The sequence below is a fragment of the Octopus bimaculoides genome, chromosome 10 (genome assembly GCF_001194135.2).
Source record: "Octopus bimaculoides isolate UCB-OBI-ISO-001 chromosome 10, ASM119413v2, whole genome shotgun sequence".
NCBI lineage: Eukaryota > Metazoa > Mollusca > Cephalopoda > Octopoda > Octopodidae > Octopus > Octopus bimaculoides.
In genome coordinates, this window is record NC_068990.1 from 17,883,746 (window position 1) to 17,887,416 (window position 3,671).

Genomic DNA, 3,671 nt, shown 5'->3' on the forward strand with positions numbered 1-3,671 from the left:
TTGTATGATTGTGTATAGAGGAATATATTATTTTGTTTAAAAGAGTTCCAGCACTGTCTGTTTTTTTATGTTTTATTTATATTCCTGCAAAACCAATGTAGGATATAGAATATGGAATATACAATATATAATATAATATACAATATATAATATAAAATAAAAATGGATGGTACTATGAAATAAAGTATTGAATGTCTTATTGAATATATGGAATATGTCTTATTGAATATATGGAATATGTCTTATTGAATAGATGAAATATTGAGTGTTACACACACACACACACACATACGTACAGGTGTGTATGATTGTGCATAGAAGAATATATTACTCAAAGAAATTCCAACTTTGTACGTCTAAGTATTAGTATTACTTAGAGGTACTATTTTTACTGCTATGACTACTATCACTAACAACAACAATACTAAAGGTGCTCGTTATGATGATAGCAGGAAAATACTATCTAAGTCAGTAAAAATTCTTATTTTGGGGTTTAAAGTTCTATTACCACAGCTGCTCCTACCACCACCATCACCAACAACAACAATAAAGGAGATGGTAACGATGATGATGATAATGGAAATGTAAAAATCCTTGGGAAATGTTGTTTACAACATTTCTAAAAATAACCTAACAATTACTGCTTTGGCCAGGGTCAAAATACAGGTCTCTGGACATATTTAACAAACCATGACACCGAAACCAAATGCCAATCAACTTAAGTAATTTAGTAAAATCACACACTAATTGGTCAGAATGCAGTTTGCAAAAATTAACATTCTGGAGCCTAAACAAATGTATTTAAGGTACATAGTTTAGCCATCTTGCCACAGTTGTAAATTGTAAAAAATAACTGTCACCACTACTACACGGACATGAACATTGTAGAGTTTAATACATGAAAGTACTAGTTCAACCAGAATGGACATTTAATATTCTATCATTTCATTATATTATATTATATCATTATAAGATTGTAAATAAAATGTGAAGATCAGACTAAGTTGGAATTTCTTTGAGTAATATACACACACACACACACACACATACATGTATACACATGTGTACACACATGCATACACACACACACGCATGCACATACAGGTATACACATGCCCATGCACACACACACGCACAACATTATATGTTCATAAGGGACTAAAGTATTTTTCAATATTTGAATTGTGAAAATGAAAATAAAATCACTTAATTTGTATAGAAGAAAAGTAATAACAAATATTTCAAATTTGGCACAAGGCCAGCATTTTTAGGGGGTGGGGTTTAGCTGATTACATCAATCCCAGTACCTGACTGGTACTTTATTTTATTGGCCCCAAAAGGTTGAAAGGCAAAGTTAACCACAGTGGGATTTGAACTCAGAATGTTATGAGTCAAAAGAAATTTTGTTTTGCATTTTGCCTGATGTATTAATGATTTTGTCAGCAAAAATAATAAAAATAACATAATCTTACCTCATAGTATGACAAAAACCCTTCTAATCTGGTGTATCTACCAGCTGCATTGGGTCCAGATGAAGGACATCCTGGAGCAATGCAAGTTTTATTAGTCAATTTAAATCCTCGTCCATATACTGGAATACCAATGTTCAACTTTTCTTTGGGCAAACCATTTAGTACCCAGTAGTTAGCACTCCAGTTCTGTATGTTAAAGAACAAAATTGTATATCACATTGATTAATATCACTTTAATGATTACAGAAAATTTACTCATGTTTTGAAAAATCAATTATTTAACAAATTAGTCTTGAATATTTCTCATCTGATATTTAGGAAACTGTTAGGAATTGGTATTGAGAAAGAGTTACGGATAAATAAAAAGAATGAGATATAGAGAATAAGATAGTTTTTAGGGATAATGGAGTTAATAGATTTATTTGAATCTTGGTCTGTCATGAGTTGAAGGACTCACAAAGTTGGAAATTAGCCTGATTTACATGGTGTATAAATGATTGAGACACAGTGCTGGATTAGCCATTAAGCAAAATAAGCACATGCTTAGGCATCAAGGGAAGGAGGGGCACCACAGAAATGGTAAATGGTTTAAAGCACAAAAGAAATCACTTTAAACTTGCTAACATAATATTCAAGATGCCTTTATCTCTACTAAGTATATATGTAGATGTGTTACTTAAGATTAACTTTGAGGATCTGATCAAAGACTTTTGCAATTCAAAAAAGTAGGAAGAAACTTTTCTAATATAAATAAAGTGGAAGTATACAAAAATAAACATTATTTTCCCTCTTACTGTTTTGTTTTGTTTTGAAAAATAAAAATTTATTTTACAGTTTGTTATTGTTTATATTTTGAATTAGATAATCTTTTATGGGGCCACCAAAATCTTTTAAGTGCTTAGGGCTTCAATGGGTCTTAATCCAGCCCTGTTGAGACACAACACTCCCTGCTGAACAGGATGCTAGTTCATCACAAGGTTAACTTCCCAGCTTCTACTGAGATTCATTTTTGCCAGCTGAGTGGATTGGAGCAATGTGAAATGAAGTGTTTTGCTCAAGAATATTATGCATTGCTCAATCCAGAAATTGAAACCAAGATCTTATCAGAGGTAACTAATATGGAATGAAATATGGCAACTACTCTCTATTGTTGGAGGTAAATGGACACATCCAGTTTGTGTATGTATGTATGTATAAACATATAACATGACTAAAAGATGAGAAGTGAGAAAAAAAGCCTTTATACCATATTAAATGTTTTTGCTAATCCTTCTTCATCGCTCAGAGAGTACAGGGGACAGTTATGACCAAGCACTTTATCAAATGAACCACCATGGTAGTCATATGACATCAGATTGAAGAAATCTACAACACTGTAAATTAAAAAGAGAAACTTCAGTGGAAATACTTTAGAATATATAACCATACACTCACACACACACACACACACAGTATAGAAATATTGTGCAAGAGGTACAGTCCACTGTCTGTCACAGAACTTACCACTTCATGCACAATTAGCCACTAACACTTAAATGCATTGACTGTGTCATCAGAAATATCCCATTTCTTCCAGTTTGTTTAAATTGTAGTTGTCACCATCACCACCACCACCACCAGCATCATAATTGCTGTCATCTTCTTCACCTTATTCTTTTAACGTGCATGTTTCATAGGGGCATGGATTGGTTGGTTGGTTGGACAGGATCCAGAAATGAATCTGATGAAAGTAGCATTAACTTGCTAGGTTCAGTTTCTTTTGACTGATCAACAGACCAATTGAGTAAGCCTAACAATAATGAACCTATAACAATAACTGGAAACAGCTGTAAATCAAATTTACTATAATAAGGAAAACTATATAATGGCCATTATTTATACCTTGTCTTGTATATCATTCTGTGTAAAAATAACTGGAGCACAACCACAAATTTACAATATAGAATGGTGAACTATAACCTCGGAGCTTACCACAAGAAATTGTGGAGTTCTTTACTCATATAAACAATATTGTTAGCCTGGTGTACTAACAGAGAGCTTGATAATCCCTTGCTAATAACTCTGTTTTATATATATATATATATATCATCATTTAAAATTCACTTTCCACGCTGAAATGGGTTGGATGGTTTGATAGGAGCTGGTTAGGCAGAAGACAGCACCAGGCTTCAGTATGCTTAAATATATATATGTATATAT

General features: G+C 32.5%; 1 protein-coding gene across 1 annotated transcript in view; it reads right to left on the reverse strand.

Moving 5' to 3' along the window:
- Window positions 1-3,671, reverse strand: part of LOC106883980 (acidic mammalian chitinase) — a 77,877-nt gene that overhangs the window by 2,959 nt on the left and 71,247 nt on the right. The window contains exons 6-8 of the mRNA XM_052971244.1: window positions 3,354-3,385; window positions 2,719-2,977; window positions 1,473-1,658 (exon numbers count right to left, since the gene is read on the reverse strand). Of these exons, the coding sequence (XP_052827204.1) occupies window positions 1,473-1,658; window positions 2,719-2,977; window positions 3,354-3,385 (477 nt within the window). The remainder of the gene's footprint in view (window positions 1-1,472; window positions 1,659-2,718; window positions 2,978-3,353; window positions 3,386-3,671) is intronic.